Source organism: Alligator mississippiensis, chromosome 5, assembly GCF_030867095.1.
Source record: "Alligator mississippiensis isolate rAllMis1 chromosome 5, rAllMis1, whole genome shotgun sequence".
Lineage (NCBI taxonomy): Eukaryota > Metazoa > Chordata > Crocodylia > Alligatoridae > Alligator > Alligator mississippiensis.
The window spans coordinates 52433025-52450105 of NC_081828.1; the positions used below are offsets into that span (position 1 = coordinate 52433025).

Genomic DNA, 17081 nt, shown 5'->3' on the forward strand with positions numbered 1-17081 from the left:
AAGAGAGGATGACTAACATGAAAAAGAAGGAAATTCAACAGAGTTGAGGAAGCAGTGTGTCCTTATATTAGAGGTGTGAAATAACTCTCGTTTACAAAAATACACCCACACACTAGCAATGTCTAAGCCCCAGTTCCTTTCCAAAATAAGTGTTCTCCAAGTGTTTAAAACTCAAACTTGAATCTGCTTGGGGTTGGTTGCAAACAGCCACGCTACTACAAAGTCTCCTTTCTGATCATTTGCTTCTTCCCACACTATCTCGGAAATGATCAGTAGAATTGCTCTTCTCTTCATCCTGCTTTGCAAGTCGTGAACGTGCTAATTTACAGTTCCTTATTACTGGTGTAACCTAAAATGTCATTTAAATAAATCGTGATGACTGAGCTTGTTTCTCACCTTTGTACTTCCCTATTTTGGTAAGATATGACTCTCAGCCTCCTCCTGCTGGACAGAATGAAAATGACAACTTTACCACAGTTCAAACAATAGGCATACTTAACAATTTTGGCCCCAAACATAGCATGTCAAATAGAGTTTGAGGAGGAATCAAACTCTTAAAACTTGTTCTAGTACTTCTTTCAGAGAGATGACTTTGGTTTGACTAGAATTTGGGGAATTTTTTTCAGTCAACTATATTTTTATTGGCCTCTTTGAAGTTGAAACAAAATTATTATTTGGTAAGGCAAATTTTATAGAATTGTGCTATTCTCTTTTTCCAGCACAAAACCACAGTGACACCCAAGTGTTCTTCTACCTGTGGATTGTCTTCTATTTCATCAGCTCCTGCTACACCCTCATCTGGGACCTGAAGATGGATTGGGGACTCTTTGACAAGAACGCTGGCGAAAATACCTTCCTTCGGGAAGAGATTGTTTACCCACAGAAAGTATGTATACAATCTACTTTCATTTGGGAAGGGTTTGCTAATGATTTATCAAAACTGTTTGGATTGAGGGCACGTGCTGCTTGGTCACTGGAACTTCCTAGATGCAAAGTGTTAGGTGATCCATACATTCCAAAGAGACAATACCATTCTGTCGTACATTATTAGAAACCAAGAGGCAAACAACATATTTTGATATAACCAGCAAGAGAATACGCAGCTTATGTACCTGGATATTTTACAACATGTTCTGTACCCTTTTTGACCACGTCCAGGTGAGTGCGGCCATGTATTATGTCTGCGGTGCCACATACCACACATTCAGCTGTTTTGCGTGCTGCAGGGTAGCAGCATGGGGGTGTTTTTTGACCCCAGGAGATCCCAGGGTCAAAAAACCCCCCACAAAAAAAAGCAGAGCAGCGTGCTGCCCAAAACCAGAGCCTGGCTGACCAGAGCCATACTCCAGCTGCCATCCAGGCTCTGAGCAGCAGGATTGCCACTGCCGCCGCCACAGAAGGCCCCCAGGACCCTAGGTAAGGCTGCTGGCGCCAGCTCAGTGCTGGCCCCAAGCCTCCCCTACCCCACCTGGGGTAACCTGCTGCACACCAGCAGGTACGTGGCACAGGCGTTCCCTGGAGGCGTTCCTTGTCCCTGGGGAAACAAGCATCCCTGCTTGTGTGGACACACCTTTGTGTGCAATCTCTTAATGGGTTTTTAAATGGAAGCACAACTAGATAAATGTTAAATAAAGGTCTAACTGAAACACAGAGTGACAAAAGTTAGCCTTCACTCTATCCATTCCTCATCCCTAGATACTGTAGCTCATGTGGCCCACCAGCAGTGGGTCTCAAAGCATGGAATAATTACTATTTTTTTATAAGCATATTAGATAGCAGACCATGGTACTAGATACTAGGCCAAGTGAAGGATGGAGTGTGGGAGTCTGTCCTCTGAGTTTACTGATTTGAACTAGTCTTTTTTTGAATAGTACATAGAAAAAAACATTTTTATTAGCAATTAGCCTTTGAAAAACATTTTAATTTTATGTTGCTTTGAGGGTTACTTAGGTATGTGCTGCATACATTCATTCCAAACATTAGCATGTCACTACTAAGTAGGATTGTTAAAAAAATATCTGGGTGTCTGAGTTTTAAAGCTTCTCAGTCTTAAACCTTAAATCTTATTTCTCAGTTGTAAGTAATGTGTGCTTCAGGGTTTTGGAGGGGACTGGCATCATCCTCATTTTCTCTAATGGAATGGTATTTTCTTATATCCCGCTGGGTCTGGTAGGAAAGTATTGTGTGACTCTTATTTTTCGGTAAGCAGTGAGAAATAAGACTCCATTACTTCTCTTATGAGTGAATGATACTACCTAAGTGACTTCTGGACATTACACTAATCTATAAATGGTTGAAGGATGCAATATTCCTCTTCTTCCTGTTATCATACTGCTTGTTTTATTCAATAGAAATCATAAGGCTCTGTCTCAGCCTCCTTACAAACCAAGATGTAAGTGTGTTCTATATTTTCATGATCCCCTGAGTACTGAAAGGAGGATATACAAGTAATGCTGAATTTAAAATAGAGCAGTTATTACATCCTTGGGTACATTGAGAATCATGGCATTTATATAGAAGTACAGTAAAACCAAATGCACAGAGAAAAACTTGTTAATTTTTTCAGGTAAATGAACAAGTGCTGGGTAAACAGCAACAGCAAGAAAACCAGTGTTGAAAGAATGAATAAAAAGAAGTAAGGCTGCTGACGTGAAAAAACAAACAAACCGTGCTTCACTGGGAGATGCAGTATTAGCTCAACCCAGTTCTGCAGCATGTGTATAGATCGGGCATTTCAGCAGGGGTTATTTTGGTGCTTTTATCTAACAGCTGATTGAATCAGCTGTTAGATAAAAGCGCCAAAAAACCCCGGCTGAAGTGCCCGATCTGTACAGATGTTGGGTGAGCCAGGTCAAACTAACACAATACCTCTTCTGGCCATGTGCTGGGCTTGGCGCAGGGGCGCACTGGGTTTAAGGTAAAGTGCTGGGTTTTTTGTTTGTAAGCAGCATAAATGTTGGTCTGTTCTTCACAAGGACAAGTGTGGCCTTGCCTAATTCGTAGAAACGGATTTAGACAGATTGTTGCAAGCTCCTTAGGTGGACACTTATTTTAGCATTTAGCATTTTAGCACTGTATATCAATTTAGCTTATGCCAGTTAAGATTTGATGAATGTGTATACACACATACACACACCCCTACTGTAAATCCTTTTCAAATAGGTTTCACTAGTTTTGTGTAGACAAGGCCTTAGATAACTCAAGTATTTAAGTACTGACAGAACCATATACCTCCCTTTCATTATGATATCTATATCTCTGATGATCATCTCTGCCTTACTAGATAAACTTAGAGTCTTCTGTCTGGGAATGGAAGGTGAAGGACAGGTGTTAAACTTGGTACTGTTGTAATGTCTCTGTGTGACATCTGTCATAGAGATTGCTTCAGAAGCCTTTAAAATGTAATCGCAATAATATAAAAGTTAGCAAGTAAATTTGAAAGCTTGTTAGGACATGGGTCTTTATACTAGTTTGGCAGATGTAGAATTTGGAAGATGAATTGTCCTCTCTTTTTGCTTGCTCCTCAGGCGTATTATTATTGTGCCATTATAGAAGACGTGATCTTACGTTTTGCCTGGACCATCCAGATCTCTCTTACCTCCATGCAAATCTTTCCATCTGCGGGGGACATAATCTCTACTGTCTTTGCACCACTTGAGGTTTTCCGGTAAGGCGTCTCACCTTAAACCCTTCATGTCAAACTGTTTTTTACTCTGTTTCATAAAGAATAGCAGCAAGATAAGGGTGTATCTCACTTTTCACAAGTCTAGAGGTCACAAGCCTATGAAATGAAAAAGGGTTAGGGCTTGGAAAAAGCACTTAGCTTGATTGGAACATTGCATAGCATCCTTTTAGGCCCCTGACAAACATTAAAATAAAGGCATGATGGGATCTGATGCAGATTCCAACAATTGCACTTCCTGCCATGCCCCTCGTGTGTAATAATTTTCTGGCATATTGCTTGTTTTATCATGCCATTAATCACGTGGCCAGGTCACTACTTAAGATGTGATTATCCAGTTAATCACTCCTTAAGTGTAATGTCTGGCAGGGGCCTTAGTAATCCAGCTGGAGTTCTGAAACCTCCAAAAGGCTAGGTTGTCACAACAAGGTTGTCACATGTGGTAAGGCAAGGTAGGCAAGTATGGAACCTGGGTTCTTCCTGACTGTATCCTATTTGCTGTGGACCTAGTCCTAATTTCATTTTGGAGGGATTTGTTAAATTCATAGTTTAAACCATTTCACTGGCACAACTTTTTAGTCTCACCCAGGGCTAAATTTGTAAATTTGCCCAAAATCATGTTGCTTTCCCAAGTGTTAAATGCAATTTTATATGGCTAGCATCAAGCACCCCCAGGACATTAATGTTTTCTGAACCTTTGTGCTGTCTCAGGAGACCCATCCTGGCTGCTTGAGATGAGCAAAAGAACTTGCAGTTGGATATCGCTGCATTGGTTTTTAATTTAGTATGCTTCCTTTCGGTTGTAATATTTGGATTACCCCTGAACCAGCAATGTTGGGCTAATGCTTGCTGTTGGAACAGTGAATCAGAGAGCCCAATCTGCTTTTCTCCAAAGAAAAGCTTCTTCTCTTCTTCAGCTGAGGTGTGGTGGTAGATGCTTCTTATTAATTGGTCACTCTTCTCTCCAGATGGTCAGTTGGTGCAACTTTGCTCTCCCAGGGGCAGTTTGTGATCCCAGGGGAGAGCGTGCAGTAATATCTATGTATGTGACTGCACTGCTGCTTTGCAAAAAAAGTGCTCATCTCTATGAAAGTGGGACTGATTTATTTTCATTGCAGTTACTTTTCTCCTTCCAGCCGGTTTGTGTGGAATTTCTTCCGTCTGGAAAATGAGCATCTGAACAACTGTGGTGAGTTCCGTGCTGTCCGGGACATCTCAGTGGCACCACTGAATGCTGATGATCAGACATTACTAGAGCAGATGATGGACCAGGAAGAGGGTGTCCGAAACCGCCAGAAGAACAAGCAGTGGAAGCGTAGCCAGAGTGTTTCCCTACGCCGACCTCGCCTTGCTTCACAGTATGTAGCACAACAAGGCTTGCATGGATTGATTTATTATTCATGCTGGTGTCTTAGAGATTATATGCAAACTAGCCAATTGCCTGTCAAGAATGATGGGGACAGGGAATGGAGCCCCCCTCCTCCCCTCCCCCCCCCCCCATCTGGGTCCACTCCCCCTTCCCCCCTGCTGCTTGAGGTCCAGGCCTGCTCCCCCTACCCGCCGCAGCAGCGGGGGAAGGGAGGAGCGTGCCTGGGCCCAATGCGCGGGAGGATGGGGCCTGAGGGTGCGGAGAAGCCAGGCTGCTGCAGTGTGGGGGGAGTAGTGGGCCCAGGCCCACCTGGCGGCAGCAAAGGGCAGGAGGTGTGGGCTCAGGGCCTACGCAGGAGAGCAGGGGTGGGGGAGGAATGGGTCTGGGCCTGATGCGGGGGAGGAGGCTCACTCCTCCCCTCCCCTTTCAGCTGCCATGTTGGACTGGGCCGGACCCACTGTTTCCCTTCCCCGTCCCACCCCCCAGCTGTGGCAGGCCAGCTTTTCCCTTGGCTTGGGTCGCTTTCCCCCTGCCCCGGTGTCAGGCCCAGGTCTGGTCCTCCCCTGGTCCCACCATCACTGCCAATGCCATGGCACACCTGCTCTTCCCCCCACATGTCGGGCCCGCTTGGGGACAGGAGGAGTGGGCTCAGGGCCGATGCAGGGGAGGGGGATGGGGGAGGAGTGGGCCTGAGTGGGGTAGGAGGCCTGTTCTTTCCCTGCCTTGGCTACTGCTGTGGTTGTGTTGGGCTGCCCCCCCCCCCCACACACACATAGTGGGCCGCCTTGTCCCCTGCTTGGGCTTGCTTCGCACTCCCCACGTTGTGCCCAGACCTGCTCTCTTCACCCCCACATTATCGGTCAGCCAATCAGAGCATGAATAAAGCGTTACGGATAGACAGACAGACATAGGCTTTTATACTATTAGAATACTTGACACACATCTAAATTATATGCAAGAGTGAATTCACCCAACTTGTAAGTAAATCCTCCCCTCTGCTTCCCTTCTTCTCTCAAGCAAAAGGCTATGTAGGTTGTGGCAGTTTCATCGCACCCTGATAACTACACAAGGTGGGGCTCTGTCAGACAAGTGGTAGAAGACAATTTTAGTGTTGAGGGCCTTCCATTGAAAATATTCTACAGCCACAATGATGAGATAGCTACATCAAGCACTTCAACCTATGCAAGCTGTTGTCTTAGCTCTGGGAAGAGGCAGTTCCTCATATAGCCAGGGACCAAACCATCTAGGGATTGATGCATACATATCAATTCCTTGGACTGTGCCCAGTGCTAATCTGTCAGGCATAGATGCAATATGCTCTGTTCAGTCAACTTCACTAAGCAAGTGTACTTCTGTAAGATACAGAGCTTGATTTAAATCAACATTTAAGACTCAGTTTGTCCCACAGACATGCAGTGAAGTCATGCATCCTAAAATAAGCTGCTGTCCCTGTGTGAAGCCCAGGGACAGATTGAATTCAGAGTAGTCTGCAGTACTGCATGTCTGGCAGGCTTGATTTCTGGTGTAGGTAATTACATGCATTGTCTGCTGTGCATTTATCTATATGCAATGAATAAAGAATTCTATTCTGACAGATAACATTTATTTTGGTTTAATAGGCTCCAAACTGATATTTTATACTTTGTCCCTTGCCTACTGTACTGTAGTAGCTAACCAGTAGAGGGCATTGTTTGCATGCAAAACAGCCTGTATTGGAAAGACAAGTACAGAGGGAAGAAAGGAGCTACCCAGCCTTCTTTGTATCTTTATGAGGTTCAGGTGTTCCCAAGTGGAAGCTAGAGACGGGGAGAGAATTACTGCCTATCTGCTGGGCAGGACTTTACCTGAATAGGAAATATATTAAAAAACTAGTGTCTCCACATAAAATGTGTATGTTTTGTTTGTTTTCCAGGTCCAAGGCTCGTGACACTAAAGTACTGATAGAGGACACAGATGATGAAGCAAACACATGAAACATCCACAGAGTCATGTTCCACATCTCTTGTTTTCTTGCTCTATTACCCGTTTCCCCAACCAACCCAATCTCTGGTACGGTTCCAGCTGAAAACAGGAGAAAACACTAAACACACTTTCCGAGCTCTTCCGGACCGGATCCTATGGACTCCAACAAGCTCACTGTGTTTTGTTTAGTTTCTTCTGGTTTAATTTTGATTTTCTATTTTAAAAATAAATATTTTACTTCATTTTGCCAATCAGAGGACAGTTCAGAAAAGAAGTATCTAAGGATTGTTTACAATCACAACAAGGACACACACAAAAAACCTATCTGGTTGAAGAACAAGCATCATAGGGACTCCCTGATGGGACACTACCGAGAACACACTTGGCTTCTGCTTGGCCCGGTTTTTACTGGTTGAAACCGGACTTGGGTTTTTAACTCTGATTTTTTTTGTTTTTTTTTCCTTCATATCCAGCGCCAAGGCACTGGCTGCACTTGCAGGGAAAGTGCATTTAGAGCAGTACCTTCATTCACGAAGCTACTTTTTAATTTGATGTAACTTTTCATATTTTTTTTGAAATATGATGTATTTGTTGCATATAGTTTTCACATTATTTATGATACTTAACAACCATATGAGAATGATTTTGAGTCCTGTGCAATGAAGGTTGTAAAAGTAAAACGAGGCAGAGGGGTGTAGATCTGGATTTTTCATGTGGGTTATTCCCTGCAAATACCTCTTCCATGAGATAATTTGCACCAGTTTGACCTTTTATTGTATTCTTTTCTCCTTTTAAGAAATGTTCTTCTCAGTTTAGTTTTATTTTAAACCAAAGTTTCTCTTTTGAATTTTAGTTGCTGCTTCTGCGTCAGAAGCCTGGACATGTCTCACATGCCAGTTCATCCTTGTCTTTCCATGTGGCTGTGGGAAAACAGTGCAGATGATTCTGAGAACTTCTTGAAAGGAAAGTTACAATAAATCCTGCCAGGAGTCCATATACCCAGGCAAAAAACGGGTTTGTTCAGGTTAGGAGCTATTTTATCAAAGCCTTAATCTTAATGAGATGAGGCTAGGGCACTGTTTACCCCTATATTAAACAGAGAGCTTTTCCATTGTTCTGCTGCAGCTAGATACAGAAAAACTGACATTGAATGAGAAGAGAATCTGATCTCTTACGTGTGTGGGAGGAGGGTTTGTTACAGGGTTAGTTCAGAGGTAGGTCACTTAGAGAACTGACACCCTGGAGCTTACCATGGGACAAAGAGGGATCTGTATGTTGCCCAAAGGATACAAATCTTGGTCTTTTAAATGCCATTTTAAATTGTACAGCTCACCTGGCATCAACCAAAAGTGTGCTGCCCAGTTGCATTTTCAGCCTGGTCAACAATGACTTTAGCAGCGGGCCAGACTTTCACTGGAAGTAGACTAGGGTAAAGGGCATCTTTACAACTTAGTGAATTAAGTAGAAATGATGATTCCAGCTTGATAGAAATATAGCATATATTGATCTTCCCCACTTAGAAGAAAACAACGTGAATGTTTGTTTGAGGACTGCACAGCACCATTGGGGCTTTAGTGTTTGCATAAAGCTTCAACATGTATTACTACTAAGCATAACATTACTTGTGCCCTACTCTGCTGCACTGAAGGCTAATACCAAGGCCCTAGGGAAGCTACTTCAGTTTCCACTGACCCTTTTTCTGTCCCAAGGCTCAAGTTTCTCAGCAATTGAAGTCTCTGAATTATTTTGGGATAGGGCATGGTCACCATGACTAATATGCTGCTTCCTCGTTGTTAATCACTCTTACGTGTATCCTAAGTACTTTTAGACTAATGGCACTACCAGGGAGCTAACTGCACGCATTTATTCTGAGGGTTGAGTTGGAGGTGAAGCCCTTAACTAAGTCAGATTAATTTTTTACTTGCTTATTTACAATTAGATGGTAGGAGTCTTCACTCAGTTGCTATTAAATTATTTGTCTTTCATTAGCCAATCACACAGCTTATTGCATCTGGCTAGTGCATTGAATTTTCTTAGTTTGCCTGCTGTGCCTCTTGCCCAGAGGAACTAAAGAAGGAAAACTTAATTGTATTCATCTATTTTAAATAGAGCAAAATAACTTCTATTTCAGTAGTAGTGAGCCAGTGCCCCTTGGCAGAGTAAGAGCTGCATTACAAGTATCTAAAGTATTGCCAGCTTCACTGTGCAACCTGAACTTACCAAGGAGCTTTGTTTGATGTCCCAGGAAATGCCTGAGCATTATCATTTGATTTGCTGAATATGATAATGTCATTATGGTGGGTTGGATGGTGTGTATATTGTGTTAATCCTCCTGTGCAGCAGCTGGGGTTGGCTGGTATTACAGGCCCAGTCCACTCCAATGAAAGGGAATCTGAACAATGCAGACTAGCATAGAATTCTGTAGTTCACACTTTTGGTGCCCAGGAGTCTAGTTCCCCTCCACAGTATTGACTGACTCATGACCATTGTTCTGACAGACAGATGCATCTGTTCATCTGGAAGTGGAGTCTATGATGACGAAGCCCTGCATTTCAGTGATTTTTTTTTTGTCCTTTATTCAAAACCTTCTATTCAGGTTATAGCACACAGGGAGCAGAGCTCTCTTATGTGGAAGGTAATGATGCACAGTGCTCTGGCAGTGAATGGCTAGAATGTCTTCAACAACTAAAACTCTCAGAGAATAGTGAGGCCCTATGTATCAATAGGCAATTTAAAAGAAGTAGCATCCCACCCAAAAGGCACAATCAGAACTAATGATGCATCATTACTTAGCAAGTATTGCTTTAAAAATAAATTGTGCTTACTGCAATCTCTCCTCTGCGAAGCAAATGAAAATTAACTTTGCTATAATTACAGCATCTGAAAATATTTTGTAATGTGGTACAGAGGAAATTTAAAGCATCATGGAACAGTTAAAGGAAACAAAACATTCAGTAATTTTGAGCTCAGCTAGCAGAACTGAATGTTTGGGGAAGCTTACCTCTGATATCAGTGAGTGGCACTGTGTGAAATGATTAGATTTACAGCTGGCATTGAAGGAAGAAGCTAAGAACAGAGGTCTTGCTGGGTTTCCTTCAGTAGTGTATCAAAATCCACAAGGAGAGAACTCCCAATGCTGTCTAGATGTCCGTTCATCTGCTTCTTCACCTGCTTTCTTTCCACTGTTCTGTTACAGAGCTCTCTACTATTTCCCTGGTAAAAACAAAAACAAACAAAAAACCAACAAAAACATTTTGGCAATGAAGATACCCTCTGCAGGGAAGGTACCTAGAACCCAAGTCAGCATCCCTGAGTTCCCAGCAGCATGGTTTTCAAGGTTGTTCAGTTTTCAAGATTGCTGTTGCATGGGCTTGTATTCTGTGACTGCAGAGATTTTGGAAGTTAGCTTTGAAGGCTGGGATGGTTTCATGTCTAAATACATAATATTTGGCCCATTGAATGAGATCTAGTCAGGCAGATCTAGCCAGGCAGCTGGTGACAGAAATATAGCTCTTCTAGTGAATGTTCTGCAAAGTAAGAGTGAGGAAATGACTTCTGTAATGGTCATTTACACTGCTACTGTGGAAGGAAACAAGTATTATTAACAGATCCAGAATGTGGGGTGAGGGCAGAGCAGCAACTGGGTTTTTAATTTGATGGTTTGAACTACCCCAAGGCGGGATGTTGGGACAGCTAGGAAACTGTTCCCAACTTCCATAAGCAAAAGCTGGGAAAGGCCCATGACCTGGTTATCCTACAACCACCCTCCCTTGTCTCTGGTCATGTTACACTCTAATAGCAGCTGGAATTGAGGCCTGACCAGAGTTCTTCTTTGTACTCAACTGAGTTATAAGAGCAGGAAAGGGGTCTCTGTTTTGGCTTTTGGATGATCGCATCCACAGAAGTACACAACAGTGTCACCTCTGATTCTTGCTTGGAGGCTCCCTATACTCTTGGAGTTCAGAGTCCAGATTGCCCAAACTTATCTCTAGCTAAAGGTGGCTTCTTCCCTCCAAAATTTTGTAGGGCTATGTTGGTTAAGCAGATCCATTCCCAAAATGCAAGAGATTCATTACAGACAGTCTACACATGTCTGATTACCTGGATGCTTCCTTCAGCATCTGGCTGTACTTCATTAAAATGAAATTTTGATCCCTGTCAAAACATTCATCCTAAATCTCAGGTCTTTCCTACTTTGCTTTAAGGAAGAGCAGGATCCCTATCCTGGGGGTCCATAAACAGATGTGATCTGAGAGGCAGGATGAAGTTGGTGGTGAGGGAGTTAGGAAGGAAATGGATTTTATTCATGGGGCAGGCTATAGATTTACAGAGCCTGACTTGGCAAATAAAAGCCAAAATGCCCAGAGGCTCTTTATTAACTGTAATTGGTTTGAAATGAGAATGACTGTCACTCTAATTTCCATGGTTGCAGCCTGAATGCCCCTGCATCTGAAAATACAGATATAGCTGAGGCAAACTTTGCCTGCCCTATACCTTCATCCATACCAGCTCCTCTGTTCACTGTTATTGTCTCGAATGCTCATAGGAGGGTACTGACAATAAAGGTCTTGAAGAGGCAAGACATGGCCATTTGGATCTAGGGACAAATCTTTATTGTAGATCAGGAAGATTGATCCTCATCCTTTGGGAAAAAAAAGAAGAAAAAAAAAAAAGAAAGCTCTTCTTGCTACCATTCTGTTTACCTTTTTACATGTTGGTTCGTCTAACTTTCAGTAGCCTTTCGCTGCTATTCACACTACAGGCCCAAAGAAACAAATTCTTTTCTCCCTCGCTCATGTCTAATCAGCTTCTTGTGTCCAGCATGTCTTCTCCAACATGTTTCAATGTAAACCTCCACAATTTACCCTTCAGTCTTTGTTTCTGGCCTGACACCTGCACATCAAGGGGAGAGGAAGAGTGCATTGGGCTTTGTAGCATTTGGCTTTGCCAATCTTGACCTTTGCATCCAAGATCACAAAACATCGCAACAATGTTTCTATAGAGGGAGATGGAGGTTGTAGTTGCCCCTGAGCCAGGTTGACAGGGAGCCGAAGATCCCTGGGGTATTTTTATTGCAAAACTCCAAGAAGTGATGGAGACAAGGGCCAACTTTTTCAAATGTGATTCAGCTACCCACCTTAAGGCATTTCACACTTTAAGTATCAGAATATAATGGCCTGACTTTTTTGAGAGGCTGAGTTGCTCGTGGCTCCTTTTGACCTCAGCAGAAGTTGCGTGTGCTTGAGTGCCTCTGAAAAACCGGTAACTTACTTTAAGTGCCCAATATTAGGACACGCAGGTTGGGAAATACCCCATCCCAGGCGTTTTGGTGATTCTATAGGTCCTGCTTGATAGGCAGGATGACTAGGGTGCTGAGCACCAAACCGTTGGGATTGAGCGATTCAACCCAAGTGCTGCCTTAAGGGCTCCATAGTCTCCTTCATTCTTTCTGCAGCAGTCTTAATTAGCACTAAGAAGCTGTTCTGTCTCAAACCATTTTTTTCTGGAAGGCTGTGGGTTGGTTTGGCTTATTGGGGAAGTGGAGAATTGAGACTCCTTGGGGAAGGGTGAAAAATCACTATACCAACTTTAGACATTGTCAGACTCTCTTAGCCATTGACCCCTAGCTCAGTAATGTGACACTAAAAACCTGACTTGAGTCCCAGAAAGGATGTCATTGCATACATTGGGACAAATATAATTATCTACCATTGGCAGTGATTTCATAGATTCCTAGAATGTAGGCTGGAAGGGACCTCAAAAGATCATTGGGTCCAGCCCCAAGTAAGTAATCAAGCTTCTCACCTGTTGGATTAAGGTCATTACTACAAATCTTAAGGTGCTAGTCACTAAAGCTATCAGAGAAATGCAGAGTTTCCAAGGGAAAAGGGGCCAGAAACACTGAGATAGTCTGGTCCCAATTCCCCTGCTGCCCAGGCAGGGCTGAGCTTGCTCTGTTCTGTGCCACTGCAGCGCTGTGATGGAGGTGAGAGGACAAATCCTGGGGCTAGAATTAGGCCAGAAAAATGCATAATTCCTTTCGGTTCTTAAAGCCAAATTGCGAGCCCTATTCAGCACACAGAAAATCTCTTTAGCCTGTTACCTTGCGACTTACCAGTTTCCTTACTATCCTGTAGATCCTTCTATCAAATGAACAGTATTAGGAAGGGGGCTGGGGTGGGAATGTATTTGCCCCTTCAGCAACCCCCTTGTCCCACTGCCATCTTTCTCTACCCCTTCTCCCCTGCTGTGTTGGTCTAAATGATTATGAATCCCTGAGCTGTAGATGTCAAAAGTAACTATGGAATGTGATTAGTCCTCTGTGGGTGCTTTCTTTCTTTCTTTTTCTCCTCCTCCTCTCTTTTTCTGTCCCCTTCTCCACTCTTTCTTTTCTGGCTAAGTGGAAAAGGTGAGGACAAAGACTTGCCGCTTGCTTGGACTCATGATGTATCTGTGACTGCGCTATTAGCTGTCCCCTTTTCCCCCCCACCCCCTCCCCCCAATGGATCTGAATTTGAAGTGTGGCATACCCTTCCTGATAAGTAGGTTTTAAAAAAAACAAAAACATAAAAAAAAAATTACTGCACACTGTGGTACTGTTTCCTAGTTCTAGGTGGTTGTGTCCCAGAGTTCCTGTGGTTCTGTGTTTTTAAAAGGAAAAAGTGATTGGTTACTAAAATCTGTCCTTTTTTCATTATTACAAGCTCTTTGTTTTCCAACGCTCTGCTGCTGCCGGCTCCTTTGTCACCGCCTCCTGCGCCTCCCCCCGCCCCTTCCGCGCTGCCCCGCGGGTGAGGGCAGCGCAGCGCGGGAAACGCCCCCCGCTGCTGTGTGCACACGCCGCGGGGAGCATGCGCAGTGCGCCGCCGCGCCCGCTCGCGTGCCGGGGGCGGGGCTGCCGGGGGAGCGGCTGCAGCTCGAGGGCGGTGCGTGAGGGCCCCGGGCGGTGGCGGTGCCAGCCCGTGCCCTACGTGGCTGCAGCGAATGAAAGCCGTTCCCGGTCCCCTCTTAGCCGCTCCGCGAGGTTCGTGAGCCCGGCTCGGCCGTGCGTGAGGAGGGAGGGGACGGGGGCCCTGACGGCCCTGGGGGCGGGCTGGCTGCGTCCCCTCGGCCTCATCCCGCAGCCGTGCCCCAGGCCTGGCCACTCCTACATCCGCGAGGTGGGGGGCGTTTTGTCAGGGATTGCGGATTTTGGACCATAAATCACTTCGTGAAGTCATCACCGCCGCGGCTCTCGGGTTGCTCGGAGTCTTTTCCCCGCTTACGACATGCCCTTGTCGGGCTCGGGCTCGGGCCCGGGACAAACCCGGAGTCTGCAGGGGAGCATGGCTTGGTTTCAGCTGCTTCTGCTGCGAGCCCCGCTGCCCTGTGCCGGGTGCATCTCATCTGCCGCCTTTACTCCTCGTGTTGTAAAAATGGCAAGGAGGAAAATCTGTGCCTCGTGGTTGCAAGGGCGCTTTCATCATTGACCGACAAGGTTCTTTGGGTGAATCTGATATCTTTTATTAGACCAACTCAAATAGTTGGAAAGATTTTTCTTAGCAAGCTTTCATTGACTGACATTTGGGAGATGCAGGGTTTTAAAGTCTCCTTTTAAACTTTTCCCAAGCTTGAAAGAGTTTCTTAACCCTTTGCAACTTCAACATCACCTCTTCTCTAGGCCAGCAAGAAAAATTTCCCATTCCCGTCGTTTTCTCACCTGGTTTGGTCATTGCACCAGAAGTTGACCCTACTCCCAACTTGTAATGTGGTTATGGGTGCCACTGTGGACAGACTGCAATTTTGAGGTGGGGGTGCACATGGTGAGGTGCATCATCATGTATAAAACAACAGTATGCATCATCAGTATAAAGCAACACACAGTTTTCTCTGGTTCAAAATAGACTAGAAGCTTTACTAATATGGGCCTAGGGCTGTATTGAAGGAAAACCAAATATAACTTTATTGGAATAAATTGAAAACAGTCTGCAGTAGGCACTTCATTACCAGGGATAGCTAACAGGCTGCAACATTGCAGAACAAAGGTAGCTTGACTGGTGGAACGTTAGGACCATTAAAAAAGAGAGTTGTTAACACCTGTGGAATGAAGAGTTGGGAAGGGAGCAGGGAGATGATAATGAGCCATGAAGTCAATTGACTAGAAATGCTGTTGCCAGGCAATTAGTTTTAAACTGTGGGTGGAGCAGGAATCGAAGGGGTGCAAGTGCACCAGCACATCACCCCTCTGCCCTCCCGGGATCCACCTTTGTGTGCTGTACAAAGTATTTAGGTTGGGGCATGCAGTAAATGTCTGGTGCTAGAATGCTAGCATTTTTCTTACCTTCTCACTTTCCCTTCATGCAGCCATATGTCCTGCCATTTACTGCAACAGTTCCCTGGCTTACAGAGTTCAATATTTTTCTGTATCTCATCTCATCTGGATAAAGATGCTGGAGGATTTATTTCACTGTTTAGCTTATACTCTCTAATCTACTCTTAAACCAACTGTTTTCCACTGTACTCTGAATGATTCCCAGCAGTTGCCATCTAGTGTGCCAATCACCTTGCTTGTCTAAATCCCTTTGCATCAGGCTGTGATGTTCCCGATTTGCTTATATTAAAGCTGGAACATAATGAGGCAGTCTTATAGTGAATACCTTTATGGATAAAACACCTGACCCATTTGACAGCTCATACCTAGGCCCTTTTGGCACTTGGAAGCAGCTGTTATTTAAGGCAGTTTTCCACCCACACCCTGCTTACTTTTATCTGTTTAAGATGTGGAATTTTTGTCAGAGGTTTATCGTTCATAGAATCATAGAAAATGAGGGTTGAAAGGGACCTCAGAAGGTCATCCAATCCAACCCCCTGCTCAGAGCAGGACCATCCTCAAATATATCATCCCAGCCAAGGCTTTGTCAAACCTCCAAGGATAGAGATTCTACCACATCTCTAGGTAACCTATCCCAGTACTTCACCAGCCGCCTGTCTAGCTCCCCTTTGTAACCACCCTTCAGGTACTTAAAGGCTGCTATCAAATCCCCCCTCAGTCTTCTCTTCTGCAGACTAAATAAGCCCAGTTCTCTCAGCCTCTCCTCAGAAGTCACATACCCCTGCTCCCTCACCATTTTCGTTGCCCTCTGTTGGTCTCTTCTCAACTTGTCCACATCCTTTCTATAGAGACCAAAAACTGGGTATGGTACTCCAGGTGTGGCCTCACCAGTGCAGAATACAGGGGAATAATTACTTCCCTCAATTTGCTGGCAACACTCCTACTAATGCAGCCCGGTACACTGTTAGCCTTTATGGCAACAAGGGCACATTGTTGATTTGTATCCATCTTATTGTCCACTGTAACCCTCAAGTCCTTTTCTGCCAAGCTGCTTCTTAAGCCAGTTGGTCCCAAACCTGTTGTGCATGGGATTCTTCCATCCTAAGTACAGAACTTTGCATTTGTCCATGTTGAAGGGTATACAATTTCTTTTGGCTCAACCCTTCAATTTGTCCCCTTCACTCTGAACCCTAACCTTACCCTCCAGCGTATCTACTATACCCCCAGCTTGGTGTCATGCACGAACTTGCTTAGAGTGCAGTCTAATTTTCCAGATTTGTTAATGAAGATATTGAACAAAACCAGCCTCACAACCAACCCCTGGGGCACTCCACTTGATACTACTGGCTGCCACCTAGACCTCAAGCCATTGATCACTGCCCATTGAGCCCGACAATCCAACCAGCTTTTTTTCAGTGTCACCCCACCTAACCTCTTACAGTAGTCCCATTTTCAAGGGCTTCCAGATGGCTTATGAAATATAGCATTCCTCATGATAGTATGCTGAAACCTGTCTGAGAGAGTTACACAGGACCATCAGTAAGTTCCAGTTTAAGCAGTTTTCCCTTTTATTAGGGAGAACAAAAACGAAACTGGGATTTTTGATGCTCCATTATAACATCCCTTTGTTTTAAGATGCATATAAACATGTGCATTGACATAGTTCACAACAATATAATACAATTGGCATTAAAATGTATAGAAAAAACATACAGTACAATAATGTTAAAGGGCATACTGCATATATTTTGCTTACA

The 17081-nt window shown here is 44.2% G+C and overlaps 2 protein-coding genes across 4 annotated transcripts in view; both read left to right on the forward strand.

Annotated features, from left to right (window-relative positions):
• XPR1 (xenotropic and polytropic retrovirus receptor 1) overlaps positions 1–13732 on the forward strand; it is a 207573-nt gene extending 193841 nt beyond the window's left edge. Inside the window, exons 12-15 of the mRNA XM_006272416.4 lie at positions 720–886; positions 3528–3667; positions 4819–5040; positions 6964–13732. Of these exons, the coding sequence (XP_006272478.1) occupies positions 720–886; positions 3528–3667; positions 4819–5040; positions 6964–7024 (590 nt within the window). The 3' untranslated portion in view covers positions 7025–13732. The remainder of the gene's footprint in view (positions 1–719; positions 887–3527; positions 3668–4818; positions 5041–6963) is intronic.
• A 117-nt stretch (positions 13733–13849) lies between these two features.
• Positions 13850–17081, forward strand: part of KIAA1614 (KIAA1614 ortholog) — a 62926-nt gene continuing 59694 nt past the window's right edge. For all 3 annotated transcript variants that reach the window (XM_059728368.1, XM_059728370.1, XM_059728374.1), the window contains exon 1: positions 13850–14037. In XM_059728368.1, the coding sequence (XP_059584351.1) occupies positions 13865–14037 (173 nt within the window). In that variant the 5' untranslated portion in view covers positions 13850–13864. The remainder of the gene's footprint in view (positions 14038–17081) is intronic.